General features: G+C 44.5%; 1 protein-coding gene across 1 annotated transcript in view; it reads right to left on the bottom strand.

Annotated features, from left to right (window-relative positions):
• LOC143285798 (small conductance calcium-activated potassium channel protein 1-like) overlaps window positions 1-17,500 on the bottom strand; it is a 44,240-nt gene that overhangs the window by 10,729 nt on the left and 16,011 nt on the right. Inside the window, exon 6 of the mRNA XM_076593221.1 lies at window positions 15,033-15,244. Coding sequence (XP_076449336.1) covers window positions 15,033-15,244 — 212 coding nt within the window. The remainder of the gene's footprint in view (window positions 1-15,032; window positions 15,245-17,500) is intronic.

The following is a 17,500-nucleotide window of genomic DNA, read 5'->3' as shown; positions in this document are numbered from 1 at the left end:
GAAGAAGAAGAAGAAGAAGAAGAAGAAGAAGAAGAAGGAGGATCAACGGCTTTGTGTCAGAATGTACTTTCCCAGCTGGTTCTGGCTGTGTTGCAAATTATATAGGGATATGATAAGAGAGAGAGAGAGAGAGAGAGAGAGAGAGAGAGAGAGAGACAGACAGACAGACAGACAGACAGACAGACTTGATGAAAATCACTGACAGAGGCCATGCATGCGTGCGTGCGTGCGTGCGCGCGTGAGTGTGTGTGTGTGCGTGAGTGCGTGCGTGTGTGTGCGTGCGTGCGTGCGTGCGCGTGCGTGCGTGTGTGCGTGCGCGTGTGTGTATGTGTGTGTGTGGGTGCGTGCGTACGCGCGGGCGCGCGCGCGTGTGTGTGTGTGTGTGTGTGTGTGTGTGTGTGTGTGTGTGTGAGTGAGCAATGCATTTGTACCCACCGGAAAACAGTTTCTGTCAGGCAATATTTAATGGACAATCAACTCCATAACAAGAAAAAAAACCCAATCCACTCAGGATTTGTCCGAAAGTCTCTTCAGACAAGTCTCGATCTCTCAGAATGACGCTTTGATGCCCCTTGGAAACAACCTTCGTGGTTCTGAATGTGCAATACACAATACAAAACAGTATCACGCAATCCTCTATTACACAATGTTAATATAATTATTTCACGTATTCTAATCCCTTATTGAACCCAAAGCTGGCTTCAATTACTGGTTAAGAAAGTAGAATACTTCAAAATAGAACTCGATTCTTATCAAAATAGGTTGCATAAAAAAATGGAATCATGTCATTAACATCAAAAGAATGGGAACATGTACAAAAAAAAGAAAAAAGAAAAAAAAGGAATCATGTCACTAAATCAAAAGAATGGGAAAATGTACTGACCAAACAAACAAAAACAAAAATAAACCAAAAAACAAAAAACAAACAAACAAAAAACAAACCCCAAACCAAAACAAAACAAACCAAAAAGTACCAGCGTATGCACATATAAACACGAGCATAACTGCATGCAAACGCACACACAAACACCCCCAACCCCCCAACCCCCACACCCCCCACCCACACGCATGTACGAACACAAGCACTTGCTATTCCCTACTCCTCGGCTTTCCTCTCTTCACCCTCTCAGCCCCCCCCCCCCCTGCCCCCGCCGACCCAGCCCCACCCTACACCCAACCCCCAACGCCCAGACAACCGTGTTGTCTGTGTTCTGACCGTCGACGTCAAGTGACTGACAAGGCAGAAAGACAATCCTGTGGAGACCTCCACCACCGCACATGCACGCACGCACGTACACTCAGGAAATGAAGAGCATGACCAACGCTCCAGAACCAGGACAATGAAAGAACCCATGATGGCCGCGAGCGCTTTCTGTTTCCTGCACGTGACGGTGAGTCATGTGATTGGCGCAGCGCCTCGTCCATGTCATGTTGGAATTTGAAGAAAAGAAGAAGAAGAAAAAAAAAAGATAATTGAACATTAAAGAAGGACAATAATGAAAGGGAAACGTTTTCCACGTTTTCTGAACATCGGTTATTGAAAAAAGAAAAAGAAAAGAAAAAAAGAAAAAATCCAAACAGAGGCCCAGAACCAGATATTGTGAGATCGCGTCAGCTTCAAACACCTACAATCATGCTCAGCTGTTTTTTGTTGTTGTTTTTTTGCCTTCCTTTTGATTGTTGTTGTTGTTGGTTTAAATAGCATTTTGTTTCCAAATTTCTTAGTTGTTATTGTTTTTGTTGTTGTTGTCGTGTGTCTTTTCTCTTCCACAGTCTTCTTAAATCTAATAATGATAATAATAATAATGATAATGACATCAATGATGATGATGGTGATGATGATGATGATGATGCAAACGATACAACAACAAAAACAACAACGACTACTACCACTACTACTACTACTACTAAGAAGAAGAAGAAGAAGAAGAAGAAGAAGAAGAAGAAGAAATCAATACAGTAATGAATCGTGTTCAGAGTCAAATCAAAGCGCTTTCACATCAGTCGTTCGCACGGAAACAACGACAACTACCACTACTACTACTAAGAAGAAGAAGAAGAAGAAGAAGAAGAAATCAATACAGTAATGTATCGTGCTCAGAGTCAAATCAAAGCGCTTTCACATCAGTCGTTCGCACGTAACATATGCAAAACTGTGGTCCATAGGGACGAAAGACAAAACTAAAAAAATACAACGTGAACATGAATCCTGAGAAACGGCAGACCGGGAAGATGGACGTGTTTGGAGAAAAGGAAAGGGTGGGAGGTAATTAGGAAAGAGGCGGTTATTATCTATTATTTATTATTATTATTATTTTTTTTTTACCAGACTTGAAAGAGACGGCAACTTCTCAGTGATGCTCAAAAGAATTCATTGTTATTCATTTTTTAATTTTTCATTAGCGCCAATCTTCTGTCAAGACACAACTCTAACCGCTTTGCAAACACGGAGTAATTTGCACAACAAGCTGCCTGCGTACCTGAGTAGAGGTGCCCTTAGGCGCTCATCATTCGTTTCCTGTGTCATGCAGTCAGGCTTCAGAAATGCGTACGCACATACATGTATAAAAGAGTGGATTTCCCTTCAGAATAATAATTTTGCCAGGGACAACCGTTTTCGCTGTCTTGGGTTATTTTACTTCCGCTAAGTACATGTTGAACACATGTCTTCGGTTTATTGTCTCACCCAAATGTCTAAAGAAAAATTGAAGAAAGATATAATATGTACTTGTTTTGATCATTATGTATATTGTTCCCTCTAACTGCTGGAATCAAGGTGCTTTCTTCCGGTGTTGCTAAGCAGTTACGGGATCCCGCATACCAGCATCAGGTGTTACGTTATATAATGTTCTATTCTGTTATATTCTGTTCTATCATATCGTATGATATGATATTATAATTATTATATCACAGCTTTGTATCGTGTCATGATAATCACATCATTGTTTTTGCACTGTGTTGCATTGTATTGTATCACTTTTCGTAACAACATATTTCTCAGTGTAAATTTGTGCGTGCGTGTGTGTGTGTGTGTGTGTGTGTGTGTGTGTGTGTGTGTGTGTGTGTGTGTGTGTGTGTGTGTGTGTGTGCGCGCGCGCGCGTTTATTAAAACACCCATGAGATGCACCCTTGCGACGCTCTTGTTTTTTTCTGACATTTAGTTACGGTACTGTTTTAAGTCGTTATATATATATATATATATATATATATATATATATATATATATATATAGATAGATAGATAGATAGATAGATAGATAGAAGCTCAAGATCCATAAACGTGCAGAATTCTCTTCTAACTGGAGCCAATGAAAGAATCTTGTTTCTGTCTGTCTGTCTGTCCCCCTCCCTCCTCGTTCTCTATATGGCTTATAATGCTGCAGGAAGGTTGAACATATATACGTTTGCCATTAGCCCCAGGCGCAATGGACCTGGGGGAAATATACGAACACGTAGGAAGAAACGGGTATGATAAAAAAGAAAGAATAAAAAAGGACACAGGCAGACTGCAAGGAAAGAACCTTCCTGGGAACGGAAGACGCGAGGGATGCTTTTATGACGCGTCCCATATTTTAGGCGTATAGTGCGTTATCAATTCACATCTCCTCTCAGGTAGGCAGGATGCGAAGGGGGTGGGGGTGGGAGTGTGGGGGTGGGGTTGGAGGGGTGGGGGTTCTGCAAATGACTTGCAGCAGATACAGTCTTGTCTGTTGCAGCTAACCCAATCGTGTCTATTGCAGCTGACACAGTCTCGTCTATTTCAGCAGACCCAACATTGCCTATTGCAGCCGATACTGTATTGTCTATTATTGCAGCAGACACAATCTTGTTTATTGCAGTTGACGCAACCTCGTCTTTTTTGCAGTAGGCACAATCTTGGCATTTGCTGCAGGCGCAATGTTATCTTCTGCAGCAAGACAAAGACACAATTGTGTTTATATATTGCAGCAGACATGATCTTGGCTATCGCAGCAAATACACTCTTGTCTATTGCAATGCAGCTGGTACAATCTTGCCTGTTGCAGCAGACACAATCTTGTCTCTTGCAGCAGACACTACCTTAGCTATTGCACAAGACATAATCGTATTCACTGCAGCAGCAACCTTGATAACACAGTCTTAGCTATTACAGATGGCACAATCTGGTCTGTTGCAGCAGTCACAACCTTGTCTATTGCAGTATACACAATCGTGTCCACTGCTGCAGACAGAATCATCTTAGCTATCGCAGAAAGGAGGCACAGTCTGGGCTGTGGCATCAGACAAGACACAATCCATGGCATTGATGCTGACACGGACTTGGGTTGTGTCCAACAAGCTCTTGTTTTGCCCCCATGTACGTCTCAATGTCGTGTCCAACGTAACATAGATTGAATTAGGTTCATTTGCCATTATTACATCCGGCTGAAAACTACCCAGCACGCGAAAGTCTGTCGTGAAAGACATGCAAAGCGTGTATCGGCCCCACTCTTCTACTGCCTCTCACATTCAGACATGCACACTGTTCATGTCACGTTGACGAAAACATGCAAAAAAAATACAACTCTTGTGTGTGTGTGTGTGTGTGTGTGTGTGTGTGTGTGTGTGTGTGTGTGTGTGTGTGTGTGTGTGTGTGTGTGAATCACCGTCATGACGTATACTTTGTGTAAGAGTCTCTTTGCCTCTCTGTCTGTCTGTCTCTGTCTCTCTGTCTGTCTCTGTCTCTCTCTGTCCGTCTCTCTTTCTTTCTCTCTCTCTCCCTATTTCTCTCTCTCCCCCTCTCTCTGTCTTTCTGTCTCTGTCTGTCTCTGTCTCTCTCTCTCCATCTATTATCCTCTCTCTTTTTGCTCTTCCCCTCTCTCTCTTTCTCCACCCTATCTCTTTCCCTCTCATCCATCTATCATCCTCTCACCCCCCACCCCCACTTTTCTCTCCCTACCCTCTCTCTCTTTACCCCTCATCTCTCCGTTAGTAATCCTCTCCGTCCATCCGTTTTTCCCTCTATGTCTCTCCCTCTCCTCCCCTACTTCTTTCGACCCCCCCCTCCCCCCCCCGGTCTGTTAACTCATTCACCACTGCGCCCGAGCAATGCCTTGGCGTCAAACGTAATGGTTTACATGCTCCCATATGTGCATAAACTGCAAAGAAAGGGAACAAACTTCTACAATTTCCGGCTATAGCAGCAAGTGTAAAGTTCGGAGGGAAAAGCCGGTTAATTTCAATATAATCATTTCCTGTGTTTCCGGTAATACGCAAGCCACTTATTACCAGTAATGGGCAAAAAACTGTTGTGCATTACTGGCAACCGCTGTTGAGCAACACACACACACACACACACACACACACACACACACACACACACACACACACACACACACACACACACACACACAAGTTTCAAGTTTTAATTATCCTTTCACTCCTATTGGAGTATGGAGGATTACTGCAAAATAATATCTTCGTGCCCAGATCAAACGTTTCCAAATACACAACAATGTCACATAAAAGTTGAGAAACCAAAAATGTCTTTTAACTCCAAAAGTATAGCTAGGCAACATTTGCAAATCTAATCATCTTACTTACAGCTAAAATGACTTTTTTTTTGCCTCCTTTGAGCATATTACAAATATTAAAAACCGATTTTGGAGACAAATGTTTTTAGGAACATATCTATTTCGTAGCTGATCATAATTGGGACAACTCATCACCAATCACAGACATCTTACAAACCTTACAAAGCCGTAACTCTCGTGGTATGCCTTTGTGTCTCCCTGTTTCTATTTCCAGCTTATGATTACTACTTCGAAATCTGAAGAAGCTGATAACGTAATTATCAGGCATTTGACTAACATATTTTTCTTTTCCAAATCCACTTTTGAAATTTCGATAAAACAAACATTTACTACTCGCCTCTAGAGCATGTCTCCATAGATTTTGAAAACTCACACACACACACACACACACACACACACACACACACACACACTCAGAGGCACGCAAACACACACACAGACACAAACACACACACACACAAACAAACCATGAATATATATATATATATATATATATATATATGTACATACATCTCTGTATCTCTCTCTTTCTTTCTTCCTTCTGCCCTTGAGTCTTTCGCTGGTTGCTCTTCAGCTTTACTTCGCTTACTTTACGCCTTCTTCATTCTGTTTTTGCGTCCGTCCCTGACATTTATTTTAACAATCCCATTTCCCAATCACCCGCGCGAGCGCAGCAGCCTACAGCGAGCACATCCCATCAAAAACAGCAGAGATAAATGATTGAGAAAGAAGGAAGAAAAAAAAAAAACGAAACAAAAAAAAACTCCACCAACAGTGAACAAACACGAAAAAAAAAAATCAAAAAAAAATCCAGGAACACTTCCTTGAAAAACCAATACAGTTGACAGGAGCAGGAAGGCAGAAAATGACAGGTGTGGGGAAAAAAGGCCGAACATTAAGGAAAAAAGCAACAGTGAATGGGGGAGGGGGGGAGGAGAGGGGGGGGGGGGGGGTGCAAACTGCCGCATCACAATTTCCAGGATAAAGGCAGCAATCCAATGATGATAATGATAACAAGAGCTGAAAGGCATTTATGCAGGGCACCAGGAAAGAAGAAAAACAAAGGAAGTATCTAAAAGGTTAAAAGGTCCAGCAGAGTTTTTTTACGGACATAATATTGGAAGTGAATACATATTCACTGTCCGGGGCTCAACATAGGAAAGCAGTTCAGTTCAGTGCAGTTCAGTTACTCAAGGAGGCGTCACTGCGTTCGGACAAATCCATATTCGCTACGTCACATCTGCCAAGCAATTAATTGCCTGACCAGAAGCGTGCCCCAAAGCTCTTAGGCCCTGAGGCAAAAAAAAAAAGTAAGCAGATAGATAATGAAATAAATCCAATGCGTAAAAAGATAATGATAGATAGATGAATAAACAAATATAAAGAAAAGAAGTAAAGATAAAACAAAAAGACAAGAATGATAATGAATAAACAACACACACACACACACGGCAAAAAAGAAAAGAAAAGAAAGTAAGCAGATAGATAATGAAATAAATCCAATGCGTAAAAAGATAATGAATAGATAGATGAATAAATAAATATAAAAAAGAAGTAAAGATAAAACAAAAAGACAATAATGATAATGAATAAACAGATAAGCAAATAATGCAAACATTCACACACACACACACACACACACACACACACACACACACACACACACACAGCAAAAACAAACAAACAAAAAAAAGCAAGCAGATAGATAACGAAATAAATACAATGCGTAAAAAGATAATGAACAGACAGATAAATAAATAAATATAAAAAAGAAGTAACGATAAAACAATGAACAAACAGATAAGCAAATAATGCAAATAAACACACACACACACACACACACACACACACACACACACACACACAGGTAGGTGGGGGGGGGGGGGGGTGAAGGCAGGGCATAGGAAGGCGCCGTCCCCATCCCCCTCCACTGCCAAAATCCCCAACTCTCCTTCCATCTTTTTTAACCTTCCTTGACCGAAGTCATGTATACCCGTTCACACATGGGTAGAGTTTTGAAAATTGGAGTGAGGCAAACACGATACTGAGAGACAGCTTCAGGAAAGCATGGCGCCAACGTCTGGACATCGGGACGGAGGACGAAAAGGACGGTATCCATGAGCTCCTCTCCCACCTCTACCGTCTGAAGGTATCAAATACTGACCAGTGCCCTTGTGGCACAGGCCCACAGACCCCCTCGCATATCCTGCAGTTCTTCTCCACCTTCGACGCTCTGAGACACCAGGCATGGCCCAGCCCGGTGAAGCTCCAAGAGAAACTGTGGGGACCGGTGGGGTCCCTGCGACGCACCGCGGACTTCGCTGTCCTGACCGGACTGAAAATCTAGCGTGGCCAGGGAACGCGGAAGAAGAAGGAGGAGGAGGAGGAGGAGCAGAAGAAGAAGAAGAAGAAGAAGAAGAAGAAGAAGAAGAGTAAAGCACCTTTCCCAAGGACACAGCACCATGTCGGAACACACCCACGAACACTAATCACCAGTGAACACTGGACGGAACACACTGGATCGGAAGTCCAATGGCTGGTTGATTCTGCAACCCACGGCACCTCTACATTCTTGATGAAGTATTGTATTCTATACAGGTAACTGCTGTCCCGACTATCTGGGCCAGAATTTGATTATAGTGGAGAGTGTCTTGCCCAAGTTAGTTACATCCCCACTCTCTCGGCCAAGTGGGGTTTTGGGACAGTCGGTGTTGGGATGGTTTCCCAAAGGCCAGCTTATCGCCCCCCCCCCCTCTCCCCAAGGCTGCAGCACTAAGAGCCAGTACAGTTTTGCCTCATAGTTTGAGAATCATAGTTCTCACAAAAGACTCAGCTGTCAGTGATTTCCTATTGCATTGGAGAAACCATTGATAATACAGCTCTCACTTTGCTGTTGGCCCAACTGTAAATTAATGTCAATCTGTGAAGTATACAGCAATACAAACAAGCAGATAAACACAGGCTGAACCCCTCCCCCCCGACCCCCAAAACACGACACGTACATGTAACATACGGCCACAATGAAGAATGATACCGTCCAACAGTTTCATTGTCAAGAATGGGCCAGAGTGTGCAGACTGGGACTCGTGGGTAAGAGATGCCTGATCTACCTATAGACCCAAAGCGCTGGTCTTGAGAGCCTAACCCGCCCTCGCCGACCCCCCCCCCCCCCCCCCCCCAAAAAAAAAAAAAAAAAAAAAAATCAAGGATGCTACTGGTGGGGTTCCAAACCCACTCATAAACCCACTGGATCTCAAGAAGTCAAACACTCTTTTAACCACTCGGCTACCGTGCTATATATCCAATATATTTTGTATTTCTTTTTATCACAACAGATTTCTCTGTGTGAAATTCGGGCTGCTCTCCCCAGGGAGAGCGCGTCGCTACACTACAGCGCCACCCATTTTTTTGTATTTTTTCCTGCGTGCAGTTCTTTTATTTTGTTTTGCCTATTGAAGTGGATTTTTCTACAGAACAACCCTTTTGTTGCCGTGGGTTCTTTTACGTGCACTAAGTGCATGCTGCACACAGGACCTCGGTTTATCGTCTCATCCGAATGACTAGCGTCCAGACCACGGAATAAAGGAACACAATAACAAAAAAAGCAGGAGGCAGAAGAAAGAAACGTCCATTTTCAGCTCAGGAAACTGTCGTTTTGGGGGCCTCAGGAAGAAAGGTTTGTACCCTTCAGCACACACTGAAAACACTCGGTCATAACAACAACAACAACAACAACACACACACACACACACACACACACACGTATGTACACAAGCACTCACACACCATTCCCTACTCCTCCAGCCACCCCCCCGTCTTCACCCCCCCTCACCCCCCCCCCCCCCACACACACACACACACAACCCGGTTATCCCCATTTTCTTTATCACGCGTACTAACTGACGCCAAGGCAACTGAGAGGAGAAAAACAATCCTGAAGAGACATCTACTTGTCCAACATTCGCGCACTCAGGAAATGAAGAGCTTGACCAAAGCTGGGGAACTAGGGCAATGAGAGAACTCACACACTGTGGATCGTGCACTTTTGACAGAGACGCCTACACAAAGTATACGTGATAATGATGGTGGTGTTTTGATGATTGACATTTGCTTCCGTAGCATATCTCTCTCCTCCCCACCCTCCCTTCTCATTCCACGCAAGTAGATTGCAAGGGAAGAGTGTACAGAACATTTAACAAATTAGTACACGAAGCTGAAAATCTTTTGATCAATATTTTCTGTCATCGTTTTGACAGTTGATTAACGAGATGATTCTTCTTCAGATTTTTCTGAAACACTTTTTTTCAATCCGAAATACTTTTGGAAATTAGTGGAGGGTTATTCCCCAAATTTCCGCCAAAGTACAGAACGCTGAATAAGTAATGGTTATTTCTAGGTCTTGGTGTGCATAACATATGTAATTTTTTTTGGAGGGGGAGCTGGGGGGTTAAGGGGGGGTCGTGGTCGGAGGTAATTTCCACATACAGCAGTGTGTGTGTGTGTGTGTGTGTGTGTGTGTGTGTGTGTGTGTGTGTGTGTGTGTGTGTGTGTGTGTGTGTGTGTGTGTGTGTGCTCATAACTTATTTTCTGCACATTTTCTCATCTGTTCAGTGACACCACTTTCACGCAATTTTCACTTTTCTCAGATAGTTTGCTTTTTTTTTCTCATGTAACCGACTTTTCAAAACGTTGGATAATCAAGACAGACTCTAGCTCTATTTTGAAGCATTCAACTTTCTTAGCCAACATTTTAAGCCACAGTAAGGTTAGACATTTGAATAAAGTTAAATTGTATTTTTTTTCTGACAGCATTTCATTGCATTCAGTTTCAATTTCAGTTTCTCAAGGAGGCGTCACTGCGTTCGGACAAATCCATATACACTACACCACATCTGCTAGGCAGATACCTGATCAGCAGCATAACCCAATGCGCTTAGTCAGGCCTTGAGTGCATGAATATACATTTGTGTACCTAACAGAGAGGATTCTTTCTACAAAATTTTTCCAGAGGGCAACACTCCCGTTGCCATGGGTTCTTTTTCAGTGCGCAAGTGCATGCTGCACACGGGACCTTGGTTTATTGTCTCATCCAAATGACTAGACGCTCAATTTGATTTTCCAGTCAAACTTGGGAGAAGGGGTGAGAGCGGGATTTGAACACACACCCTCACAGACTCTCTACATTGGCAGCTGAGCGTAAACTTAAGAGAAAGGGCGCGAGCAGGATTCGAACCCACACCCTCCCGTATTCTCTACATTGGCAGCTGAGCGTCTTAACCATTCTGCCACCTTCTTCGCTACATGTGAAGAGAGTCACCGAGTGTTTTAGGTATTGCATAACAGAGGATTGCGTGATAGTGTTTCGCGTTGTGTATTGCGCATTCAGAACCGCAAAGATCGTTTCGAAAGGACATTAACGACGTCATCTGCAGGTATCGAGAGTTGGGATCAAACTCACCGACCTCTCTGAAGAGGCCATTTCAGCCAAATCCTGGCTTTTTTTGTGGAGCAGATTGTCCGTTAGATACGGCCTGACAGAAACTATTTTTCCAATGGGGACACACACACACACACACACACACACACACACTATATCGCACTTAAGCACACACACGCATGTGTCTGATGTCTCTGCTTGTCTGTCTGTATCTCTCTTTCTGACTCTGTCTTCAACTGTCTTCCTGTCTGTCTGCATGTATCTTTCTCTCATAGCATACCCCTATGTAATCTGCGAAATCGTCTGTACCGGCCGGAAGATTTGTTATTTCGTTGTTTTTTGTTGTTGTTTTTGTTGTTGTTTTTTTCATATCACAAGGCCGCTAATCCCCCCCTCCCCTCCTCTTTCGTCTTCTTCTTCTTGCTCTTCCCACCCCCTCTCTCCTCTTTCTCTCCCCAAGCTACATCGGAAGCGACATGGAGGACAATGTCTCATTGTCTGCATCATTTTACTGGCTGCTGCGAATGTGGGTCATTGACTGTGAGACAAAGAACAGCGACAGAACGGACAAAGAAAGAAAAGAGAGAAAAAAGAAAGCAGAAAGGAGAAAGGGAGAGAACTCACTAGGAAGAACGGAATGAAGAAAAGATAAAAGAAAATGAAAGGAAGGAAGGAATGGGAGGGGTGGGAGGGAGGAGAAGAAGGAATAAAAAAGAAAGAAAGAGAGAACGAAAGAAAGAAAGAAAAGAAAACCTTAAGTTAAAAAGACAAAAATAGAGAAAAAAAACACTCCTGAACAACAGCACAACAGAGAGAGACACGGAGAGAGGGAGGGAAGGAGGTCAGAGAGACAGAGACACAGAGAGAGAGAGGGAGGGAGGACAGAGAGACAGAGACACGGAGAGAGAGGGAGGGAGGACAGAGAGACAGAGACACAGACAGAGAGGGAGGGAGGACAGAGAGACAGAGACACAGAGAGAGAGAGGGAGGGAGGACAGAGAGACAGAGACACAGAGGGAGAGAGGGAGGGAGGACAGAGAGACAGAGACGCAGAGAGAGAGGGAGGGAGGACAGAGAGACAGAGACACAGAGAGAGAGAGTGAGGGAGGACAGAGAGACAGAGACACAGAGAGAGGGAGGGAGGACAGAGAGACAAAGACACAGAGAGAGAGAGGGAGGGAGGACAGAGAGACAGAGACACGGAGAGAGAGAGAGGGAGGGAGGGACAGAGAGACAGAGACACGGAGAGAGAGAGAGGGAGGGAGGGACAGAGAGACAGAGACACGGAGAGAGAGAGAGAGGGAGGGAGGGACAGAGAGACAGAGACACGGAGAGAGAGAGAGAGAGAGGGAGGGACAGAGAGACAGAGACACGGAGAGAGAGAGAGGGAGGACAGAAAGACAGACACGGAGAGAGAGAGAGGGAGGGAGGGAGGGACAGAGAGAGACAGAGAGAGAGGGAGGGAGGGACAGAGAGACACAGAGAGAGAGACAGAGAGAGAGGGAGACAGAGAGACAGAGAGAGAGAGGGGGAGGGAGGGACAGAGAGACAGAGAGAGAGAGAGAGAGAGAGGGAGAGAGAGAGAGAGAGAGAGAGAGAGAGAGGAGGGAGAGAGAGAGAACAGATTCGGCCATGATAAACGAAAAAAAACCACCTAACAACAAACGATACAGTCATACACATACACACACACACACACACACACACACACACACACACACACACACACACACACACACACACAAATACACACATGCACGCACGCACACAGAGAGAGACAAAAGTAACTCCTTGCCGTGAAGAAGAATCCTAATCCATACACCAGGAACGATCTTCCTCTTTGGCTCCGTCAAATCCCTGCACTCACCTCTTTTAAGGCTGCTGGCTTTAAAACCCACTTCTTTCCAAAAAAGCCCATCTCCCCCTCTTTTCCACGAGTTTCTCTTACCCTTGCATATTTATAGTTTTGTCTTCCATTCCTTTGGTTCAGAGTGATATATGCATGCGTGTGAAAGTCTTAAACAAAAAAGCTCTTTGAATTGTCTCAACATTAGGTTGCGCGTTGTTTATATTCATGCATTATTTATCATCATTCGTCATCAAGGAGGAAGATGGGAGAATGGTTAGAACGTTGTCTGCCAATACAGAGTCCGCGATGGTGTGGGTTCGAATCCCGCTCTCGCCCTTTCTCCCAAACTTGTCATGGAAATCAAACTGAGCGTCCAGTCATTGGGATGAGACGATAAACCGAGGTCCTTTGTGCAGCACGCACTTGGCGCATTGATAAAGAACCCATGGCAGTGAGAGTGTTGTCCTGTGGCAAAATTCTGCAGAAGATATTCACTCGGATAGGTAGACAAATATATATGCATGGACTCATGGCTTGCCTAAGGGCGTTGGGTTATGGTGCTGGTCAGGCATCTGCCTAGTAGATGTGGTGTAGCATATTTATATGGATTTGTCCGAACGCACTGACGCCTCCTTGAGAAACTGAAACTGAAACTGAATCTCATCACGACCGATGAAGACGTCAGGGACTCGGGAAGTGAGAACGCAGCCCCAAAAGCATACGTGTAAATGCGCCCCGCACAATGGGCAGACAACCAACAGAAGATGTTAGGTCTCGTTTCCCTGGCCTTCTTCGCGGGCTGGACGCTACTGGTCGAGGTAGTAGGTGCTGAAGACGCCTCTCCTCAATAGCCAGAACATGCAGCCAGCCGCCAGGCGCTGCGGCCAGTGGCAAGGGTTTCCCATCCGAAGATGGGCATGCTGCAGGCCCCAATTCTTCTTGCTCTTGCTCTTGTTCTTGTTCTTCTTCTTGATAGCAGTAGTGGTTACTAGTAGTTCCAGCAGAGACGCACAGGAACACAACCACAAAGAGAACTTCTTCAACTCTTTGAAGAGACACTGGGATGCATCATAGACGAACAGTTCACCAGACTCCTTCTTGTCTGTTGGTTCTGTGTCAAAAAGCCTTTGGTCTCTGCAAATGGTGTTTCCTGCCCCTTTTGCAATGATATCAGTCCATCGGTGTTATATATCTTTTCTTCTGTCTTCCCCTCCGTCTCCCACCCTCCCTCTCGACAGTTCCTTGGAGGGCCAGGGAGGACAAAAACAAAAGAAATAGTTTCAGTTTTTCAAGGAGGCGTCACCGCATTCGGACAAATCCATATACGCTACACCACATCTGTTAGGCAGATGCTTAACCAGCACCATAATCCGACGTACTTAGTCAGGCCTTGAGCGCATGCTTGTAACTGTATTTGTGTACCTATCAGGTGGAACTCTTCTGCAGAATTTTGCCAGAGGTAAACACTCGCCACGGGTTCTTTTTCAGTGCGTCAAGTGCGTGCTGCACACGGTTTATCGTCTCACCCGAATGACTAGACGCTCAGTTCGATTTCGCAGTGAACCTTGACGAGAGTGGGATCGGGATTCGAGCTTAGACACTCACGGACTCTGTACTGGCAGATGAGCGTCTTAACCATACTGCCACTTCCCTCCTCAGGCAGAACATACACACACACAAAAAAACAAACAAACAAACAAAAAATAAAACAAAAAAATAAATAAAATAAACAACAAGCAACAACAGCATCTAAACAACCAATAACTATAATCATTATGAATAATTATCATGAATACAGCATCTATACAACCAATAATAATAATATGAATAATTATTATGAATACTTGTTGAGCGTTTTTCTCCCTTAGAGGGGGCTCAAAGCGCTTCACAAAAACATTAAACACGAATACACACACAAAAAAAGATCTAACGCACAAAAAGCATAAAACAGATTCAAAGACTACCCGTATTACATTACTTAATTACACACACACACACACACACACACACACACACACACACACACACACACACACACACTGAGAGAGAGAGAGAGAGAGAGAGAGAGAGAGAGAGAGAGAGAGAGAGAGAGAGAGGAGAGTTTGCACGAGTGATAGTTGAACGTCATCAGAAAGACATCGAAGGTCTATGCAACCAACACAACAAGCAAAACAACGAACAACACCACCACTCACTTCTCGGCCCGGGACTGCTCTATATTCTTGGCCAGGACGGCCACGGACAGGGCCATGCTGCCCACGCCCATGAGGCCCGTGAAGCAGGCGATGACCCGGGCACAGTAGGACCGAGGCACCAGGTCCCCGTAGCCCACGGTGAGGAAGGTGACGGCTGTCAGCCACATGGACTGCCCGAACTGGGTGGAGTGGGAGTCAGGGTCCGTGTACACCTGTGGGGATGACACTGCTGTTACCAGTACTATCAGTATACTAGTATTTGTGATGATGATGATGATGATAATGACGATGACGATGACGATGTGTCAGCCATCAGCCACATGGACTGTCCGGAGAACAGCAATGACCAGATGATGGTTTTGATACCACCACTGTTACCGGTACTACCAGTATACTTCCACCTGTGATGATGATGATGATGATGATGATGATGATGATGATGACGATGACGAGGTGTCAGCCGTCAGCCACATGGACCGTCCGAACTGTGTTGACTGGGAGTCAGGGTGCGTGTATACCTGTGGGCAGAACAGTGGTAATGACCAAAGAAAATACCACTGTTTCCGACACTACCAGAATACTTCCACTTGTGATGATGATGATAATGATGATGATGATGATGATGGTGATGATGATGCTGATGTTGCCCGCAGAACAGCAATGACCAGATAATGGTTTTGATACCACCACTGTTACCGGTACTACCATTATACTTCTACTTATGATGATGATGATGATGATGATGATGATGATGATGATGACGACGACGATGACGAGGTGTCAGCCGTCAGCCACATGGACCGTCCGAACTGCGTTGACTGGGAGTCAGGGTACGTGTATACTTGTGGGCAGAACAGTGGTAATGACCAAAGAAAATACCACTGTTTCCGACACTACCAGAATACTTCCACTTGTGATGATGATGATAATGGTGATGATGATGATGATGTTGCCCGCAGAACAGCAATGACCAGATGATGGTTTTGATACCACCACTGTTACCGGTACTACCAGTATACTTCCACTTGTGATGATGATGATGATGATGTTGATGATGATGATGATGATGACGACGACGACGAGGTGTCAGCCGTCAGCCACATGGACCGTCCGAACTGCGTTGACTGGAAGTCAGGGTACGTGTATACCTGTGGGCAGAACAGTGTTAATGACCAAAGAAAATACCACTGTTACCGACACTACCAGAATACTTCCACTTGTGATGATGATGATGATGATGATGATGATGATGACGAGGTGTCAGCCGTCAGCCACATGGACCGTCCGAACTGCTTTGACTGGGAGTTAGGGTGCGTGCACACTTGCGATCAAATCATGATTATGATAATACTGCTTTTACCGATACTACCTGCATACTAATACTTGTGATGATGATGGTGATAAAGATGATGATGATGAAGATGATGATGATGATGATATGATGACGAGGTGACAGCTATCAGTCACATGGACTGCCCGAACTGCTTTGACTGGGAATCAGAGTGCGGGCACACCTGCGATCAAATCATGATTATGATAATACTGCTGTCATGACAACACTACTGTCACCAGTGCCACGCTCGGCTTATATTCATTTACAACTTAGTCCTTTGTGCAGGACTGTGAAATTAGGAGGAAAGATTGCACTGGCTCTTTGTGCTGCAGCCTTGGGGGCTAGTTGGCCTTTGGGAACTAGTACAACGCCTACTATGCTGTTACAGTTGATTGTAATGATGATCACAACGTCGACGATGATACTGGCGATAATGATGGTGATGATGATGATGATGATGATGAGAAAGGAACAGAAGAATAATTGATGATGATTATCATAATGGTGGTGAGGAAGAAGAAGAAGAAGAAGAAGAAGAAGAAGATGATGATGACGACAAAGTTGATCATGATGATAATAACTGCAAATAGTAAAAATATTACTATGCCACTACTACGAATGACGACGACGACGACGACGATGACTATGATGATGATGATGATAACGAGGTGACCACCGACATCCACCAAATGGTGATGATCATGATGATTCTAACGGCTATTAGTACTGTTACTATGCTTCTACTGAAGATGATGAATATGGTGATGATGATAATGATGATGATGATGATGATGAGGAGGAGGAGGAGGAGGAGGACGACGACGACGACTACGAATTGACCGCTGTTAGCAAGAGTCAGGGCTCATGTATATCTGAGATACACCTGTGTGTGTGTGTGTGTGTGTGTGTGTGTGTGTGTGTGTGTGTGTGTGTGTGTGTGTGTGTGTGTGTGAGAGAGAGAGAGAGAGAGAGAGAGAGAGAGAGTGAGTGAGTGTGTGTGTTTGTGTCTGTAGGAGTCAGGGTCCGTGTACATTTGTGTGTGTGTGTGTGTGTGTGTGTGTGTGTGTGTGTGTGTGTGTGTGTGTGTGTGAGAGAGAGAGAGAGAGAGTGTGTGTGTGTGCGTGCGTGCGTGTGT

This window comes from Babylonia areolata, chromosome 9, assembly GCF_041734735.1.
Source record: "Babylonia areolata isolate BAREFJ2019XMU chromosome 9, ASM4173473v1, whole genome shotgun sequence".
In the NCBI taxonomy this organism is placed as follows: Eukaryota; Metazoa; Mollusca; class Gastropoda; order Neogastropoda; family Buccinidae; genus Babylonia; species Babylonia areolata.
This window is presented reverse-complemented; position numbering and strand designations above follow the sequence as displayed.